General features: G+C 40.5%; 1 protein-coding gene and 1 long non-coding RNA gene across 3 annotated transcripts in view; both read right to left on the reverse strand.

Moving 5' to 3' along the window:
- Positions 1–10,095: 10,095 nt before the first annotated feature.
- LOC121038973 (C-type lectin domain family 2 member D-like) overlaps positions 10,096–18,672 on the reverse strand; it is a 16,016-nt gene continuing 7,439 nt past the window's right edge. For both annotated transcript variants that reach the window (XM_040488985.1, XM_040488984.1), the window contains 3 exons: positions 16,030–16,214; positions 12,063–12,166; positions 10,096–10,318 (listed from right to left, as the gene is read on the reverse strand). In XM_040488985.1, the coding sequence (XP_040344919.1) occupies positions 10,180–10,318; positions 12,063–12,166; positions 16,030–16,214 (428 nt within the window). In that variant the 3' untranslated portion in view covers positions 10,096–10,179. The remainder of the gene's footprint in view (positions 10,319–12,062; positions 12,167–16,029; positions 16,215–18,672) is intronic.
- LOC121038975 (uncharacterized) lies at positions 12,840–15,664 on the reverse strand. Its single transcript, XR_005794590.1, has 2 exons — positions 15,562–15,664; positions 12,840–13,447 (listed from the first exon to the last, which is right to left on the reverse strand). It is a non-coding gene; the product is annotated as an uncharacterized LOC121038975 (long non-coding RNA).

The raw sequence follows: 18,672 nt of genomic DNA on the forward strand, positions 1-18,672 counted from the left end.
TTTCCTCCTTGCAGAGGCGGTGGGAAGCAGGGGAGCAGGGGGTGGGGGTGGGGACATGAGGTGGGTGGGGGACAAGCGGCGCTCGCGGGTCCCCGCAGTGCGGCGCGCGCGCTAGCCGGCCGGTCCTCCCGCGCGTCCCCCAGTCCCTGCGTGCGGATAGGTGGGTGGGGACATCCGGCGCTCGCGGGTCCCCGCAGCGCAGCGCGCTCTGCCGGGTCTTTCCTCCGCGCGTCCCCCGGCGCCCCTGCGTGCGTGCGTGCGGTGGCGCTCTCCATACGGGACTGGAGGAGTCGGGGGAAGTGGCGACATCTCCCTCCTTTGCCCGGCGGGCGAGTTCCCCGGAGCTCCAGGGGCGCTGCCATCCCTCCTACCCCCTCTCACCCTCGGCTATTTTCCTACCCAGGGCTCCTGCCCCGGTGCCATCCCTCCAGAAGGGGGGGTGGGGGTGGGGTGGGGGGGGGGCGCGCTGGCCGGGGAGGAGACGCTGATTCTGGATTAAGGGAGGCCCCCGGTGACCTGGACAGGGCCAGTTTTGGTGACGTGGTAAGGGAAAAACAAAAGCAAGCAAACAAACCAGACTTACCCCTACGGGTTCAAGAGAGGACCGAGGAGAAGTGAAGAGGGGATTGTAGGCCTCCTTTCTGAAGAGCTGTAACCGCTGGGAATTGTAATCGACACAGTGCAATCGTGGTTAAAGCTATAGATCTTTAACCCGAAAGGATCCTTAACTTTTCTAGACATTGGTTTATGTTAACTTATTTAGGAGTGAAATCGGTTTGCTTAAAACCATCGTTTTACCCCTGCCAGAGAATTAATCTCCGAGGCACTAGGACGCAAAGTGAGTTTGGATGGAGTGGCTGGCTAAGGGTCGAGAGTCATCTGATAAGAGCAACATTGTTTGCAAGGGTGGGTCCGGTCACAGAGGACTGTGGCGGGACTGGAGCATCGAAGTTTCAAGATGGGGAGTAGAAACTGGGAAGGAGAACACTGAAAGAATAAAGTTGAATGGCAATAAGAAAAACACAATATCCTTCACAAGGCTTCCGGAGGCTCCCCATGCTGACAGTCGTCACATTATCTTATTTACATTTTGCCACCGGAAGCCTCTAGATCTCTACTTGTTCATCAGAGACATCGCCTTACCAAGAAACATGCTAGTGGTTTTCAGAGAAGAACGACACCTGGTTGGAGAGCCGAACAATGTGCAAAGAAAAACATAACTGCTGTGGTCATGACCCAGAATCCAAACAAACACGTGAGGACTTGAATACATGCCTGGAAATGTCCATAGTTGGTTAGTTAGTTAGTAAGGGAATTGTCTCTGCAATTATGTTTTTGTTATTCCTTTCTGTGACATAACAAGAAAAAAAAAAACAACTAATAATCCATTGTGAGAAGAGGATTTTGAGTCAGTCATTGAGTAACTACCCATTGGTTACTATCTTTAGTTCCTAGGAAACATAACAAACAGGTGCCTCTCCACCTGAGGGTATCATAGAGTGAACTAGCAGAGATAGTCAAGGATTTTTTTGCTGTCAAAGAGCCTTTCGGAAAAATGCTCAAATATCCTGTCAGCAATGCTGATAATGTAATTTTGGGGTGTTGTTCAAGTTTAGAAGATCTTCATTGCTGTTTCCCAAATGAAGTACGACCTGCTCTTCACACAGGGCTTCTAATGGGGGTGTCCTTAGCTCCACGACAAAGCATTGGCCGGAACTTGACTCTTCGCTGTACCTGCCGGCAGTTCTTTATTTTCACTGCTCGTTGGGCAGGACTCAACACCATCCCCTGTCACCATCACAAATCCTTCATTCCAGAGCATAATAGGACGCATATGTGTTACTGAAGGTTTATAGAGAGTTTAATCAGAGAGGATCATAGTGCATGGGATACACCATTTTTTAAAACGACACCATTTCTTGCTTCCATGCCGTTTATTTCTTGAAAACAGAGCAGACAGCTGATCTCCCTGATGTCACCACTGCCTTCTAGGTATTGCTTCAGGAGAATCACACAACTTTAAGGGCATCTGGCTCCGGAAGTTCACCTACCCAGCAGCATGCCTTGAGTTCACACTGCTGGAGTAAGCTCTAAGAACCTTCCCCTTTATTTATCTTTCTTCAATCGTGTGTTTTGTGTCTACACATTCTAGTCCATTCTTCTTAACCTACTGTCTTAAACAGGACGTATGGAACAAAATGAAATGTGGGCTAATGATTTACTCTGAACATGGACTTTAAAGCCATGCCGTAATATAATGAAGGCTTCATGAAAAACGGGTCCACGGGGTTGTACAATTCCAAATTAAGGGACTCAAAGTGACAAGACTTTTGTGTCAATGCATCTGCTTTTTATTGCTGCTGTCATCCCTTGCTGCTGAAACTTCTGTTCCTCTGTAGGCATATTTTCATCCCTTACTTCTCATCCACTGTTTATATATAGCTTGTGAACCGATCGAAGAGTCAAGCCCCTTGGAATTGTGCGTAGTATAACTACAAAACTGATTTTGAATCCAGATCGGAATGGGACACTCTTCTGAAAGGTACATATTAGCTTTATTTTGAGCACATTGTTTCAGCAGACCTCTATAAATTGACAGGGTATTTTAAAGTATTTATGTCTCTGCTTATTAATTTATATTTTTTTATTTTGAACTCAATTACGGGACTTTTTCCTCAAATAAAATTTAGTCAAATGTTTTAACTCTTGAGTAGTATACAGTTTCTGGTGACTGAATGCACATTTCCTAATGTATAGAAGCAGCGTGTGTCAAAGATGTCCTGGGAGTGATTCAGTTAATAGGGTTCCATATTTTCCCTTTTACAAATAAGGCTGCGGGGCGCCTGGGTGGCTCAGTCAGCTAAGCATCCGACTTTGGCTCAGGTCATGATCTCGTGGTTTGTGAGTTCCAGCCCCAGGTTGGGCTCTGTGCCGACATCCCAGAACCTGGAGCCTGCTTCAGATTCTGTGTCTCCTTCTCTCTCTGCCCCTCCCTTGTTTGCACTCTGATTCTCTCCTTCTCAAAAATAAATAAACATAAAATTTAAAAGGAAAAAACAGATAAGGCTGCAAGATACATTACTACATGGGTACTTATTCTGAGATTTTCTCCCCATTAGAAAAGTACAAGTATATATACATTCATATATATATATATATATATATATATACACATATATATATAGGTGTGTGTGTATATATATAGCAAGTACATTCTTCAACTTTATTGGATATTGACAATTTTTTCTTAAAAAGTACAAGTATATATATTCTTCAATATCTATATCTGTAGAAAGTATATATATATATGTATATATATATATGTATATATATATATATATGTATATATATATATGTTCTTCAACTTTATTAGATATTGACAAATTTTTCTTAAAAGTAATTTAACTGGGACACCTGTATAATTGAGTCTATTAAATGTCTGACCCTTGGTTTCAGCTGAGGTCATGATCTCACAGTTTGTGGGTTCAAGCCCCGTGTTGGCCTCTGGGCTGACAGTAATCATTTATACTTTTATTAGACAATAATGAGAAGTATAGAAAATGATTGGTCCTTGACTCCTCAAATATTGCCTCTCTTATTTTTTTCTTTTATTTTTTTCCCCTAGAATTTTTATTAGACATTTTTTGGAATGTTCTCATTCATCATTCAGGTTTTGAAATGTCTTACATATTTTTAATCTTTTTATTATCCTCAGTTTTAACTGAATCAGTTGTTCTCCACTTCATTAAAAAATTTACTATTATGTTTTTCATTTGTGAAAGCTGTATTCACTTATGTAAAAATGTTATTCTTGAGGTGCCCGGGTGGCTCAGTTGGTTGAGCATCCAACTCTTGATTTTAGCTCAGGTCATGATCTCAGGGTCATGTGCTTGAGCCTCACATGGGTCATGTGCTTGAGATTCTCTCTCTGCCCCTCTCTGCTGCTCACATTCTCTCTCTCTCTAAAAATTAATAAGTAAATAAATAAATAAGTTCTTGTTGTGGCTTCTTCTGTTTCTAATCCTCCTGTTTGTTGCTTCTGTTGACTCAGATAGTGTTTTTGGTTTTCTATTATGAACTAACCTTCGGTATGAATTTTCCCACATTGTGGAAGTGTCACTCCAGAATAGTTTTTTTTTTTTAATTTTTTTTTTTAATTGACGTAAAATCGGCATAATGTAAAATCAACTCTTTTAAAGTGGATAACTCAGGGCTCCTGGGTGGCTCAGTTGGTTGAGCATCCAGCTTCTGCTCAGGATGTGATCTCACAGTTAATGAATTCAAGCCCCACATCGGGCTCTGTGCTGACAGCTCAGAGCCAGGATCCTGCTTCCGATTCTGTGCCTCCCTCTCTCTTTCTGCCCCTTCCCTGCTCATACTCTCTCTCTCTCTGTCAAAATAAATAAACATTAAAAAAACAAGTTAAAGTGAATAACTCAGTGGCATTTAGTTCGTTCACAACATTGCTAAACCACCACCCCTACCTGGTTCAAAATCATTTCGATTATCACAAGAGGAACCCTCATACTCATTATGCAGTTGCACCCCATTTCTCACCACCACAGGTAGCCCCTGTCAACCACCAAGCTGCATCTGTTTCTGTGTTTTCACCTCTCTGGATATTTCATATATACGGAATCCTACACTGGGTAACCTTTTTTGTGTGGCTTCCTCCACTTAGCATAATGTTTTCAAGGATCATCCACATTGTAGCGTGTGTCAGTGCTTCATTTTTTTTTAATGTCTAAATAATACTCTTACTCCAGAATCGGTTTGCATTTGTTTCTGCTCGTCACCGTGGACTTATTGATGGTTTAACATCATTGTGTGTGTGTGTGTGTGTGTGTGTGTGTGTGTGTGTGTGTGTCAGTTTCATGCCCCCGTGTGGCAAGACCAAAAGCAAACAAAACATAAATATCAAAATCAAGAGAAGCTCCAGCCCTTTTTTGCTTTCTGCTGTAAGCTCGAGTGCCTTACGTCAAGATGGGCAAGTTCACGGAACCTGGAAAAGTGGTGCTGCTCCTGGCTGGACATTACTCTGGACACAGAGTAGTTATCGTGAAGAACATTGATAATGGCGCCTCAGACTGTTCATAGAGCCATGTTCTGTTGGCTGGAATTGACTGCTATCTGCTCAAAGTGACAGCTGCCATGGGCAAGAAGAAAACGCCTAGAGGTCAAAGACCAAGTTCAAGTCTTAGGTGAAAGTTTGTAACTACAATCAGCTCGTGCCCACAAGGTACTCTGTGGATGTCGTCTTGGACAAAAATGTCACGTGAGTGGGGCAGGGGCAGAGAGAGAGGACGACACAGAATCTGAAGCAGGCTCCAGGCTCTGAGCTTTCAGCACAGAGCCCAACGTGGGGCTCAAACTCAGGACCACGAGACCCTGACATGAGCCAAAGTGGGACACTTAACCGACTGAGCCACCCAGACACCCCTACAGGGACCATGGTCTTAAATGTAAGGCCCAACAGGGAGGAGCCAAGATAACAGAACAGCAAGGAAGTTTTTTGCCTGTCTCGTGTCCATGAAATACAGCCAGACCAAAACTAAACCATCCTACACACCTAGAAAACTGATTGGAGGATTAACACAACAATCTGCACAACCTGAACCACAGAATTCAGCAGGTACATGGTGTGGAGAGGTGAACTTGGGAAGACAGAAGCCGCGGAGGGCAGGGAGCCACTTTTGCATGCAGAGAGAAGACAGAGATGGGGGGGGGGGAGAATATGGGAAAAGCACCCCTCCCCAAAAGCAGCTGGAGAGAAGTTGAAAATTGGAAACAGCCACAAGGACTGAACTCAAAAGGGAGAAAGGAGAGGGTTTAAATTCCATTAAGACTATAAACAGGGGGAGTACAGAGTCTGCAACTCTGCAACTCAATACGTGGTGCTGATCTGGTGGGAAAGGCAAATCCCCAGGAGCAGAGTAGGTCCAGGAGGTACTTGGGGCACACTGGGGGAAGCGGTTCCACTGTTGGAAGCATTTGGTAGAGGCTGTGAGGCCACCTGGGCCCAGCAGACCCCAGAAAACGGCCACATTCGCTGGTGCTAGAACAAGGTTGTTGGGGTGCCAGATGTGTGTTGTGATTTTCCATAATCCCTGAAAAACTGCTGCTACACTGTCTCACGAACTTTTTCTGGGGCGGGCTGGCACCTGGCTGCAGTCTCTGGGCATTGGCAGCAGCACGGTTCTGCAAGTGTTCCTGGGTGCGGCCAGCACCCAGCCATTGCTCGGTGAGACCCTCCGCAGAGGGGCAGAGCGGGTCAAAGCTACAGTCCCTCAGAAGTGGGGGACGGGGGAAGGCAGCCACAGCTGAGACAAAACGCGGGAGGGAGGTGCTACTTGGGGCTTGGTCACAGACAGCGGTGGAAGTGGGGAGTGGAGAGAAGCTGAAGATGAAGGATGGGTGCATGATTGCTGATCGGGGAGAACAGAGGTCTGATGCTAGAGACTGGGTAGCTGGGTGACATCATTTTCACCCCTCCCGCGCATGCGCATACACACCTACAAGCACCACAACAATCCACCCCAGTAGGCTAGCAGCGCCATCTAGTGGATAACGGAGCCATTACATGGAGCCCTGCCCAACTGGGCCAACCTCCCTCTTCAAGAACACAAGTCTCACCGGCCGCTTAGTTTACGGACTATAAAGCACTTCGTTGTTTGACTTCTAGGGGAAAACAAAGTAATTTCAGTCGTACTTCAGTTTGTTAGCTGGTCCAACTATTCAATTTCTTTTCTTTCTTTTCTTTTTTTTCTCTTTTTCGTTTCTTTCCTTTTTCTTAAATACAGAAAGAGAAAAAATTCATTTTTATTTTTAATTTTTATTAAAAATATTTCCTTTGATTTTTTTCTACTATATTTTTAACTTATGTGTAAATTTTTTCAAATTCTATTTTACTTCCATCATTTCATTTTAGTCTACTTCAGTGTATTCATTTTTTCAAATTTTCAAATGATTTCCTTTATTTTTCTTTTTTTCCCCTTTTTTCTCTAATCTATCAAGCCACTTTCAACACCGAGACCAAACATACCTAGGTTCTAGCATCATTTATTCAATTTTGTGTGTGTGTGTGTTTGTTTTTAATTTTTTAATTTTAATAGGTTTTTAACTTTAATTTTTTTAATTTTAATTTTTCTACCTTATTAATTCCTTTTCTCCCTTAAAAATGATGAAACAGGGGCGCCTGGGTGGCGCAGTCAATTAAGCCTCCGACTTCAGCCAGGTCACGATCTCGCGGTCCGTGAGTTCGAGCCCCGCGTCAGGCTCTGGGCTGATGGCTCGGAGCCTGGAGCCGGTTTCCAATTCTGTGTCTCCCTCTCTCTCTGCCCCTCCCCCATTCATGCTCTGTCTCTCTCTGTCCCAAAAATTAAAAAAAAAAAATGATGAAACAAAGGAATTCACCCCAAAAGAAAGAGCAGGAATACACGACAGCCAGGGACTTAACCAACAGAGATACAAGCAAGATGTCTGAACCAGAATTTAGAATCAAGATAATAACAATACTAGCTGGAGTTGGAAATAGATTAGAATCCCTTTCTGCAGAGATAAAAGAAGTAAAAACTAGTCAGGATGAAATAAAAACTGCTATAACTGAGCTGCAATCTCGAATGGATGCTGTGGTGGCAAGAATGGATGAGGCAGAACAGAGAATCAGTGATATAGAGGACAAACTTATGGAGAATAATGAAGCAGAAAAAAAGAGGGAGAGTAAGGCAAAAGAGCATAACTTAAGAATTAGAGAAAACAGTGACTCATTAGAAAGGAACAACATCAGAATCATAGGGGTCCCAGAAGAGCAAGAGAGAGAAATAAAGGTAGAAGGGTTATGTGAGCAAATCATAGTGGAAAGCTTTCCTAACCTGGGGAAAGACACAGACATCAAAATCCAGGAAGCACAGAGGACTCCCATTAGATTCAACAAAAACCAAGCATCAACAAGGCATATCATGGTAAAATTCACAAAATACTCAGGCAAGGAGAGAATCATGAAAGCAGCAAGGGAAAAAAAGTTCGTAACCTACAAGGGAAGACAGATCAGGTTTGCAGCAGACCTATCCACAGAAACTTGGCATGCCAGAAAGGAGTGGCGGGATATATTCAATGTGCTGAATCAGAAAAATAAAGTAATATTCCATTATACACACACACACACACACACACACACACACCACTTCTTCTTTAACCACTTATCTATCATCGAATACTTGGCATGTCTCTAGAGGCAAGGTAAACAGCAAAAATGAACTACTGGGATTTTGTCAAGATAAAAATTTTCTCCACAGCAAAGGAACAATCAACAAAACTAAAAGGCAATCTATGGAATGGGATAAGATATTTGCAAGCAATATATCTGATACAGGGTTAGTATTCAAAATCTATAATGAAGTTATCAAACTCAAAAAACAATTCAGCCATAAAAAAGAGTGAAATCTTGCCATGTGTAATAACAGAGATGGGGCTACAGTATAATGTAAGCAAAAGAAGTGAGAGAAAGAAAATACCGTAGGTTTCACTCATATGTGGAATGTAAGAAATGAAACAAATGATCAAAGGATAAAAGAGAGACAGACTCTTAACTATAGAGAGCAAACCGATGGTTAGCACAGGGGAGATAGGTGGGGGCATGGGTGAAATAGGTGAAAGGGATTAAGAGTACATTTATCAGTTTTTAATCTCTTTTTTGTTTGTTTCACATTTTTATTTAAATTCTAGTCAGTTATCATATAGTGTAATAATATTTTCAGGAGAAGAACTTAGTAATTCATCACTAAATTACATACAACAGCCAGTGCTCCTCACAAGTGTCCTCCTTTAGGAAGTATACTTACCATGATGAACCCTGAGTAATGTACACAATCGTTGAATCACTGTATTATACACCTGAAGCTAATATAACACTGTGTGTTAACTCTACTGGAATTAAAATTAAAACTCAATAAAAATGAAAAAAAGGTTAACATTTTAATGAGGTTGAAGAGAAAAAAAATGCTGAGAGTTTTGATGTTTAAGGAGTATCTTCCAATCAAGAAGAATTAAAACTTGTAAAGTACGCAAGGACTTTTCAAAAGAGGTTTCCCTTTTCATTCAGTCTCGTATTTTACGTAAGTGAGAAGGCACGTAAAGAATGTCACCTTATGTTGCCAACACTAGGGAATGTTCTGAAAGTGCAATCAGGCCAAGAAGTTATATACAAAAGAAACTGCTTTTATTCTCTCAATGAGGATTCTAGAAGGAAAGCTTTTTGGATTGCTGGGGGTTTTCGGAGAAAAGTTACAAAGTTGATTAACACAACAGCACCTGGATACAAAGCAATTATATACAAAGCAGTCTCTCCAGGTGCTCATTTTTTTTTTTAATTTTTTTTTCAACGTTTTTTATTTATTTTTGGGACAGAGAGAGACAGAGCATGAACGGGGGAGGGGCAGAGAGAGAGGGAGACACAGAATCGGAAACAGGCTCCAGGCTCTGAGCCATCAGCCCAGAGCCCCACGCGGGGCTCGAACTCACGGACCGCGAGATCGTGACCTGGCTGAAGTCGGACGCTTAACCGACTGCGCCACCCAGGCGCCCCTCTACTTTTTTTTTTTTTAATGTTTATTTATTTATTCTGGGGGAGAGAGAGAGAGAGAGACCGAGTACATGAGCAAGGAAGGGCATAGAGAGAGGGAAAGAGAGTATCCCAAGCAGGCTCTGTGCTGTCCGTGCAGAAAAACCCAACTCCGGGATTCATCTCATGAACCGTGGGATCATGACCTGAGTCGAAATCAAGTCGGAGGCTTAACTGACTGAGCCTCCCAGGTGCCACTGTAATTTACTTCTTTTTTTTTTTTAATTTTTTTTTCAACGTTTATTTATTTTTGGGACAGAGAGAGACAGAGCATGAACGGGGGAGGGGCAGAGAGAGAGGGAAACACAGAATCGGAAACAGGCTCCAGGCTCCGAGCCATCAGCCCAGAGCCCGACGCGGGGCTCAAACTCACGGACCGCGAGATCGTGACCTGGCTGAAGTCGGAGGTTTAACGACTGCGCCACCTAGGCGCCCCAGCCAGGTGCTCATTTTTTATAATGTTTCTTTTTGATGGGGAGCAAGAGAGAGAATCCGCAGCAGGCTCCACACTGTCAGAGCTAAGACACGTTCGGGAAGGAGTGCAATTCACAAGGGAAGAGTTACGTTGCATTTTGCCTCCTGATCTTGGTGTATGTGTCCTCTTTGGCACAGATCCACTTTCTCTCCGTGTAGTGCCTAGCACTACTGGCACCGTTGTCATTCAAATAGGCACACTCGCCTCCTCCTCTGATAGGAAAACTGCAATGAAAAAGCAGAGTCGCTCAGTTGGCCGCCGGATAGTTCTTCAAAAGCACAGGGAACACAGATGAGAAAATCAGGAAACTAACATTAATTCAGCCTCCAAAATATAAGGTGCATTGCCCCGTATTCTCTCTTCGATATTAAAGATTGCCCTGAGAGATACCGATCATCTCTTTTTACAGGCCGGGGGGGAAAAACACACACACACACACACACACACACACACACACACACACAACAAGCCAACAAGCAAAATTCACAGAATTTCCCAGGATTCTATAACAAATGAAACGAGGATTCATAACTAAATCAGTGACAACACAGGGTCCATGCTATTCCCACCTTCTTCCCTTTGGGAAAGAGGAGACAGAATGCTTGTCTACTCAGCATTTAAGCAGCCTGGCTCAGACATCTGGGTCAGCATTTAGACTAGAAGTTTTTCCCCTGTACTGTTTGAAATTGCTCAGGGTGACATGATTTGCCTTTTGTTAAGACACGCTAGCCCTTAATAAATATATTTTTCACTTCTATGGTGATGAACCATTTTCAATGACTGAACAGTTAGCACTATATTTGCTCCTTAAACACTAGAGAATTAGATGAAGTAAACATTACCGTTTCACTATTATAAAGGGAGAAGTAAAGGTCAATCCTAAATATTCATCAAGCATCCACAATGGGCTAGGCACTGCAGATACAACAGTGTATAAGTATAAGCTCTAATTCCTAAAACTTAGTGTCTGTCCAAGATCAAAAAGCTAATAGGAGAGACTCTTAAAAACTGAGAACAAACTGAGGGTTGATGGGGGGTGGGAGGGAAGGGAGGGTGGGTGATGGGTATTGAGGAGGGCACCTTTTGGGATGAGCACTGGGTGTTGTATGGAAACCAATTTGACAATAAATTTCATATATTGAAAAAAAAAAAAAAGCTAATAGGTAAGAACCAGTTTTCAAAATTACCAACGTCTGGTCCAGTGCTCTTTCCACTAAATAAAGTGACATTTCCAATGCTGACTATTTTATCATCATAAAGCAACTTTTTAAAACCTCCTCATATGTTCAGATAAGAAAACATTTAGTGAGGCTCTCTGATTCCAAGTCTTCCGACATTATCCAAAATTCTTCTAGTGATATAAAGATCCAACAGATACACAGTTGAGATTAAATGTGACAATGCTAACTGTACCTGTCCTAAACATTGTAATGATGATCTTATAAATAATAGACATTATTACCATCCCTCATAATCCCTGTGTAAGTGGTTGAAGACTGATGCAGCGATCAACGAAAATAGTAATTTACCTTGCATTTATATGACATTTAAAGTTAAATGGTGCCACCGTAAATATCAAAATCTCTGATTCTCATATCAACCCTGTGAAATCAATTGGGCAAGTACGACTAATTTTGTTGTGGAGTAAGCAACGGACTTAAAGATAGTGTGTAGTTTGCTCAAAGTGAAAGAGCTGGTAAATGACATAGCTGGAGTCAAGTTCACCACCATCCTACTGTGCCACCTATGATAGATTTTGTAGCGGTTTGAGGACGTTGCAAAACCTTTGCAGTCTACAATTTTTCACTTTGTTCCTTTATGACTAATCGCAAAATAAAAATTTTTAGAGAACACACTGGTTTCTGTGTTTGGTTTCCTGCAAAGTGAATTCAAAATATTTGCTCCTTTAAACACTAGATATGTGCACAGTATGGTACAAATATTGCCACCATATTTTTCAGAACTCACCAGCTGGTCCATTCAGTGCCATTTATCCATTTCCATGGTTGGCCTTCTTCTCTGCTGAGCCCAATCCAGTGGTCAGAGGGGCCTTTATACCGCAACAGGAAACCCTTTCAGAAAACAAAGATGATATGCATTAACCCGACATTTTCTGGCCTCTACCAGAAGAAATGTTGCTTCTATGCTATCTTCTCAACTGCTCTCACAATTTTCTTCTTTTTAATTTTGTATTGTTTAATAATACATACAGAATAGATATGCTACAGTAGCACAAACGAATATTAAAACTGAGAGAAATTGCTGATAACTTGTTTGCTTTTAATTCAGCATAGTGCCACTTCGTCTTACTACTCCATAATTTATCTATTCTATTATTGGTTTCCACTAGTATTATTTCAAGTTTGAAGCTATTATGAATGCCTTCACGACATTCGTGGCACCTGTCCTCCTGTCCTGGAATGAATGATTAGGCCACAGTAACGGTTATTGTCAATTTTACCAAATGACACCTAATTATTTTCTGATTCTATAATTGTAACAAATCGTATTCATACCAGCATTGTAGTTTTCCACGTTACACATCTTTGTCAACAGGTAGAGTGTCTTTTTATGATTACAAGTATTAATTTCTATATAATCCAATGTATAATTTTCCTTTACGATTAGTGGACTTCTCGGGGAAATCTTTACTCTTTGAAGATGACATTTATTTTTACTTCTCCATTTTTAGTTCCTTGACGTGTACAGTTGGGATACTGACTTCAAGTATTTATTTATTTTTTCTTTAAGGTATGCATTTACAGTTATAAATTTCCCACTCAGCATTGCTTCTGCTGCATGCCATAGGTTTTGGTATGTTACAAAACACTTATGTTTTGCATGTTTTCTTTTCATTTGTTTCAATTCTAATTTCCCCCTGTGATTTCTTTTTTGCTCACTGAATGTTTAACAGTGGGCCGTTTAATTTCTATGTATTTGTGAATTTTCCCATTTTCCTTCTGTTGTTGATTTCTAGTTTCGTTCCATTGTGTTTACAAAAGGAACTTTGCATGATTTCGATCTTTTCAAACTTACTAACTTGTTTTGTGGCCTATCACATGAGCTATCCAGAAAAATGTTCCACACACACTTGAGAAGAACACATACTCTGCTATTGTTAGGAGGCGTTCTCTGCAGGTCTTTTAGGTCGAATTGGTTTGCAGTACTGTTTAAGACCTGTATGTCTTCATTGTTCCTTTGTCTGGTTGTTCTAGCCATTACTGAAAGTGGAATCATGAAGTCTTCAAATATTATTATAGAACTATCTATTTCTCATTTCAATTCTATCAATTGTTCCTTCATATATTTTGGTGCTGTGGGTAGTATATGTTCATAATGGTCATATCCCCTTGCTGTAACAAAATTTTTATCAAGATATAATATTTATCAAGCTATAATATTCCTTGTTTCTTGTAAACTTTTATCTGTCTAGCCAACTGTCAGGCTCTGCTTTTTAATCAGACAGTTTCATCCATTTACATTTAATGTGATTATCATTAAAAGACTTAGTTCTACCATTTATTTATTTTTTATATGTCTTATATGTTTTTTATTCTCTAATTCCTCTACTATTGTGATTTTTATTCAATTGATTTTTTTAAGTACCATTTTTATTCCCTCCTTCTTTTACTGCATATATTTTAGTAATTTTATTAGTGGTTACCTTGGGGATTGCCATTAACATTTTAAACTTATAACAACATAGTTTACAATATGAACTTGGTTATAATGGCAAATGAACATTTTGCCCCATCTCCAACCCTCTCTTCATTATATTGTCATAGACTATATATGTATATGCTACATACCCATTAACATAGATTTATAATTATTGTATTATGAATTCACCTGCTAAATCATATATGAAAGGAGATAAGTTACAAAGTAAACCAAAAGTATATTAATTCTGGCTTTTATATTGATCTATGTGGTTACTTTTATGAGTGTTGTTTCTTCCTTTGGCTCTGAGTTACTATCTAATGCACTTTAATTTCAGCCTTTATCATTGTTTATAGGATGGGACTACTGATAAGAAACTCACTTAGCTGCTCTTCTTTTAGAAGTATCTTAAATTTTTTCCCATTATTAAAGATAGTTTGGACACATACAGAATTCTAGACTGGCAGGGTTTTTTTAGAATTTAAAATACGTCATTTTACTGTTTTCTGGATTCTATGCTATCTCAGGATAAATCAACTGTTAATTTTATTGAGGATCCTAGGTACACGACTAGTCCCTTCTCTTGCTGCTTTCAAACTTCTCTCTTTAGGCTTTGATAACTTGACTCTAATTTTAGTCTTCATGTACTTTTCTTTGAATTTATCCTGCTTGGAGTTTGTTGAGAATCTGGACATGTGTATTCATCTTTTTCCTCAACTTTGGGAAGTTTCTGTCCATTATTTCTTTACATATTTTTTCTACTTCTTTTTCTCTTTTCCATCTAGGATTCCCACAATGTATATGTTGGTTTGCTTGGCGGTATACTACAGTTCTTTCAGGATGTTTGTTTTTATTTTTAAATTTTCTTTCTATTGCTAGAGAGGATACTTTCAACTTTCTTATCTTCAAGTTTGCTGACTCTTTCTTCTTCCTGTTCAAATATTCTTTTGACTCCTCTAGTGAGTTTTTCATTTCAATTATTATACTTTTCAGGTCCAGAATTTCTATTTGGTTCCTTTTAATAATTTCTACCACTTTATTGATATTCTTACTTTATTTACATATCATTTTTCCTGATTTCTTCTACTTTTTTGGTGTATGGTTTCCCTTAGCTCATTGAACATATTAAATACAATAGATTTACCATCTTTGACTATATTTCAAATGTCTGGACTCCCTCACAGATGGTTTCTGTCAGATATTTCTTCCTGCGAATAAGCTATGCCTTCCTATTCCTTTATATGTTTTGTAATTTCTTTGTTAAAACCTGGACATTATGAATACTTTATTGTGTTAACTCTGGGAATATATCTCTTTTCTTCAGTGATTGTTGAATTTCGATTACTGACATTCAGAGCCATCTGGTTGTGACTTTTCCAAACAATTTTTGCAAAATGTGCATTACCTACTGTGTGTGGTCACTGAAATTTCTATTCTGTTATTTTTATGGTCAGCCAGTTAACTGCCACAGGTTTTCTTAAATGTCTAGCTCCCAAAAGGGGGGGGGGGAAACAAGTACTGTTTCTTTAAATGTTCTGAAAATCACTTCCTTTGGTAGGAGTTGAATGAAAAATGGCAGCCCACCTCTGTGTCTGTCCCTCAGCAAAGAAAAGCAGCAATAACAAATAACACCACATAACCACAATATTTGAAGCACAATGTTCTTATTCACCATCCTGGCTCCAGCAAGCTTTACCAGGAACGTGGTCAGGAGTCCCCATGGCCGCAGGACATGATGGTGTATGGGGAATGGTAACCACTGAGTGGGAAGGCTGAAATTCATGGAGATTAACTGAAATCTACTAACCTCTTCATTAAGTTATCCCTTGGATGCTGCAAGACTCCAGAGCTCCAGATTCATTGAGAGTTTCTGCCAGTCCAATAGTTGTTTAGGTGTAGGTACAGATTTCAAAGCTTCCTACTCTGCCATCTTCTCTGACATCACTCCTGCCTGATTTATTTTGAAGCAACGTTAACTTCATGCAGATTTAAAATTATGTTTCCCTGTTTAATTTTCTAATTCTGTTTGCACAGTTCTTGCTCATTAGTCAAAGAAAGCACTGTCTTGCTCTCTGGCCACTTTCCTGCTATGAATGTTAAGGTAACTGTAGATGATCCGCTGCAGAATGTAGCACCTGCTGGTTTTCTCTCCTTATGTTAAAATAATCAATGTCTAGGCAAGTGTCTAAACCTGCACCTCAGACATTCTCACATAGAATTGCGTAGTGTATTGATGGGGCACATTATTTTATTCTAGACAGAACTATTTTCTTACCAGTTCCTGGAGGGTTTCAATCTGAACAAGATCAGCGCCATGTGAGACACAAAACCTCTGGCTGAATGTCCAATTTTTGAGGTCATCAGAAAAATAGAAACACTTTCTTTGGAAACCAATCCAGTTTTCTGGGCATGCAGCTTCAAGGCACTCTGGTGGTATTTGATGGGATTTTCTTCTAGTTACTAAAAATAAAAACAACTTACTTTTATATGTTCCTATATGTACATTATCAAGTGCTTTCTAATACACTCTTCCATAGTTGTGTGATATGCTAAATACATCATCCTTATTTTTCAAACAAGGAATATGATTCTGCAAGGCATTGCATATATTACACAGCAAATGTCAAAGCTGAGATTCAGACTAATGTCTTAGTGGATGAATTGAATAAAGAATTACTAATGTCTTAAAATCTGGACTATAGACCTGCCTACTTAGATTTCAACAATGCTACCTTTCTTAAAACACTAGGCACACCAATAACATCTTACCAGCCTTAGAGAACAGATAGTTCAAGAGCTCTAGACGCCTTCCTAAATAAAATGAGGGACAGGGCATAGATACCTTTTGTGAATAAAGTTTCTGGAAATGAAATGGTCGGATAGATGTGTGAAGAGTCCCATGATGATGAAAGAAGTGGTTTTACCCTGTGTGTCCTTCTACTAAAGAACTTCCTTCAACTAAGGAAGTTTTGTGAGGCTTTCTCTATTTTGAAGCTGATAGTACTCCATGGGGTAGGCTTTTCTGATACACTTCCCATATAACCAGGAGAGATGCTCTCTAAAGGTGAGATTAAAAAGAAGAAAAGTCTCTCCAGGTGGCCTTTACTGATTTGCTAGTAGGTGAGGCTTTTATTTCTATAACCGTTTTCTCTAAGCAACCTCACAGCTTCTTTCTTAAATAAGTAATGTTAATTTAAATCTCTGTAGCTTTATTTTTGCTTCATCAATGTATAAAAGATTTTCTTGTTGGTAACAGAATGGCAAGAATAGATCATTCTCTGTGGAATCATAAAAATATTAAAAAAGAAATACGGATCACCTGGAACATGGGAGACTCCAAAGTAAAATCAAATCTTTGTCCCCAACTTTCAAACTAGACAAGAGACTGCTGCGTATGTTGACCAGTTTCAAACGAGTGTCCCCTCTTCGTCTTTATTTTGCAAAGTTCAAGTTTAGGCAGAGAAAGTGATAAGCAATCACTCTACTCGGGGTTTCTGTCCGGAGGTAATCCTGAGCAAATGTCACACTGAGAAATCTTTAAACCGAGGATGACCACGGTGGATTATTACTTGTTCTATCTTTTCTTTATCTGTAAGCTTATAACATTTCCATTAAAGATGGTAATGGTGACAGTGATACTGTTTATGATAACAAAATAGCAGCAAACAGTTTTTGTTTTTTGTTTTTTTGTTTTAAAAAAATTTTTTTTCAACGTTTATTTATTTTTGGGACAGAGAGAGACAGAGCATGAACGGGGGAGGGGCAGAGAGAGAGGGAGACACAGAATCGGAAACAGGCTCCAGGCTCTGAGCCATCAGCCCAGAGCCTGACGCGGGGCTCGAACTCCCGGACCGCGAGATCGTGACCTGGCTGAAGTCGGACGCTTAACCGACTGCGCCACCCAGGCGCCCCGCAGCAAACAGTTTTTGAAGATTTTATTTTTTATTAGGTGTATCCAGTTATTTAATGCATCAAATTATTTAATCCTGATTATATGTCAATACACTAAATTTACAATTACTTACTCCATTACCTTTCCATTTTAGAGTTAAAGGTAAATTCCACGTGTCTTATCTATTAGTGGCCTTGTGCAACCCAGATATTTAAAAGCAAAGAAAGAAAAATACCATATGATTTCACTCATATGTGGAATTTAAGAAACAAAACCAAAGGAACAAAAGAAAAGTAAAGAGACGAACAAAAAGCAGATTCATTTTTTAATGCTCGTTTATTTATCCTGAGGGAGAGCGTGTTTACACGTGTATGTGCAGGGAGGGACAGAGAGAGGGAGAGACAGAATCCCAAGCAGGCTCTGTGGACATGGGGCTCAATCTCACGAACCGTGAGCTCATGACCTGAACCAAAATCAAGAGTCAGACACTTAACTGACTGAGCCACCCATGTGCTCCCAAAAAATAGATGCTTAACTATAGGGAACAGATGGTTACCAGACGGGAGGTGAGTGAGGACATGGGTGAAATAAGTGAAAGGGATTAAGAGTGTATTTATCTTGGAGGGCCTGGGTGGCTCAGTCGGTTGAGCGGCCCACCTTGGCTCAGGTCATGATCTCACGGTGCATGAGTTCGAGGCCCACATCCGGCTCTGTGCAGACAGCTCACAGCCTGGAGCCTGCTTCAGATTCTGTGTCTCCTTCTCTCTCTGCCTCTCCCCTGCTCATGCTTTGTCTGAACATTAAAAAAAAATTGTTTTTTTAATTTTTTTTTTTTTAACGTTTATTTTTGAGACAGAGAGAGACACAGCATGAATGGGGGAGGGGCAGAGAGAGAGGGAGACACAGAATCGGAAGCAGGCTCCAGGCTCTGAGCCACCAGCCCAGAGCCCCGGGCTCCAACTCGCGGACCTCGAGATCGTGACCTGAGCTGAAGTCGGACGCTTAACCGACTGAGCCACCCAGGCG

The sequence above is a fragment of the Herpailurus yagouaroundi genome, unplaced genomic scaffold (genome assembly GCF_014898765.1).
Source record: "Herpailurus yagouaroundi ecotype Mexico unplaced genomic scaffold, PumYag 166, whole genome shotgun sequence".
NCBI classification, from domain to species: domain Eukaryota; kingdom Metazoa; phylum Chordata; class Mammalia; order Carnivora; family Felidae; genus Herpailurus; species Herpailurus yagouaroundi.